The 1,528-nt window shown below is 48.2% G+C and overlaps 1 protein-coding gene across 1 annotated transcript in view; it reads left to right on the top strand.

Annotated features, from left to right (window-relative positions):
* Nucleotides 1-407: 407 nt before the first annotated feature.
* Nucleotides 408-1,528, top strand: part of alp3 (alkaline phosphatase 3) — a 20,730-nt gene continuing 19,609 nt past the window's right edge. Inside the window, exon 1 of the mRNA XM_076281781.1 lies at nucleotides 408-471. Within this exon, the coding sequence (XP_076137896.1) occupies nucleotides 408-471 (64 nt within the window). The remainder of the gene's footprint in view (nucleotides 472-1,528) is intronic.

The raw sequence follows: 1,528 nt of genomic DNA, 5'->3' as shown, positions 1-1,528 counted from the left end.
CTGTCCTAATCCTAATCACAACTCACCTGTCCTAATCACAATTTACCTGTCCAAATTACAACTCACCTGTCCAAATCACAACTCACCTGTCTATCTAGATGTGATTTAAATGTACCTGTTAATCCAGATGTGATGAGGACTTACCTGTTGGTCAAGATGTGATGAGGACTTACCTGTTGGTCCAGATGTGATGAGGACTTACCTGTTGGTCCAGATGTGAGGTCCAAGTCTGTGACCTTCTATCTTATCTGATGATGTGCGTGAGGTGTGATTGGCTGAGCGAGGCCAGGCAGGGCGTGGCCTGACTTCTTATCTCTTATGGGATTGGCCGTGGCTGTCTCAGGCAAACTGAGGGACACGGAGGACAGGACAGGATCCCACAGAGACGGAACCCCACTGCCGTCGCCATGGAAACGATTCAGCTTGCTGTCGTGTGTGTCCTGCTCAGTGCAGGACTGACTTTCGCTGCTGGTGAGTGACCCAATGACCCTCACAGCCAACCGTGTGTGTGTGTGTGTGTGAGCGTGCGCGTTTCTGTGCGCGTGTGTGTGCGTGTGTTTGTGTGTGTGTGTGTGCGTGTGTGTGTGAGAGCGGGAGTTTTATCTGTGCCTACACTTTTACATACCCTTATCATTTACGTAATGCTGCTGTGTTGACATATAGATAACACACACACACATACTCTACCTGGAGGACACACTGCCTTAAAATGCTTCTCAACACACACACACACACACACACACACACACACACACACATACACGCACACACACTTGAGCACACTGATATTAAATGCATTAGGCCAGGTTGAGTGTTCTGGCCGAGTGTGCTGGATGTGTTCATGTGTGTGTGTTGAGAAGCATTTTAAGGCAGTGTGTCCTCCAGGTAGAGTATGTGTGTGTGTGTGTGTGTGTGTGTCCTCCAGGTAGAGAATGTGTGTGTGTGTGTCCTCCAGGTAGAGTATGTGCCGATCCAAATGGAATGAGAAAATGGCTGCAGGGGAGTTTGCTGTGTGTGTGTGTGTGTGTGTGTGTGTGTGTGTGTGTGTGTGTGTGTGTGTGTGTGTGTGAGTGAGTGAGTGAGTGAGTGAGTGAGTGAGTGAGTGAGTGAGTGAGTGAGTGAGTGAGTGTGTGTGTGTGCGTGTGAGTGCGTATGATTGTGTAGGAGGATCTACAGTATATCAAAGTGTGTTCTGCAAGTGTGTGGGACAGTTGAAACTGAACAGTGTGTGGTGGAGAGTATGATATATTTAGTGTGTGTGTGTGTGTGTGTGTGTGTGTGTGTGTGTGTGTGTGTGTGTGTGTGTGTGTGTGCGCGTGTGTGTGTGTGCATACCTTTGATAATATTTCAAAACCACTCAAAACCAACATTAAAGCTCAAGAGGCTTTAAACGCCCATGGACACACACACACACACACACACACACACACACACACACACATACATACACAGCACACACACACTCACACACACACACACACACACACACACACACACACACACACACAGCACACACACACACACACAC

Source organism: Alosa pseudoharengus, unplaced genomic scaffold (genome assembly GCF_046254945.1).
Source record: "Alosa pseudoharengus isolate Yale_2024_CS ecotype anadromous, Long Island Sound unplaced genomic scaffold, YU_APseudo_1.1 YU_APseudo_1.1_scf_13, whole genome shotgun sequence".
NCBI classification, from domain to species: Eukaryota; Metazoa; Chordata; class Actinopteri; order Clupeiformes; family Clupeidae; genus Alosa; species Alosa pseudoharengus.
The sequence above is the reverse complement of the archived record's forward strand: the minus strand, read 5'-3'. Positions and strand labels throughout refer to the sequence as shown.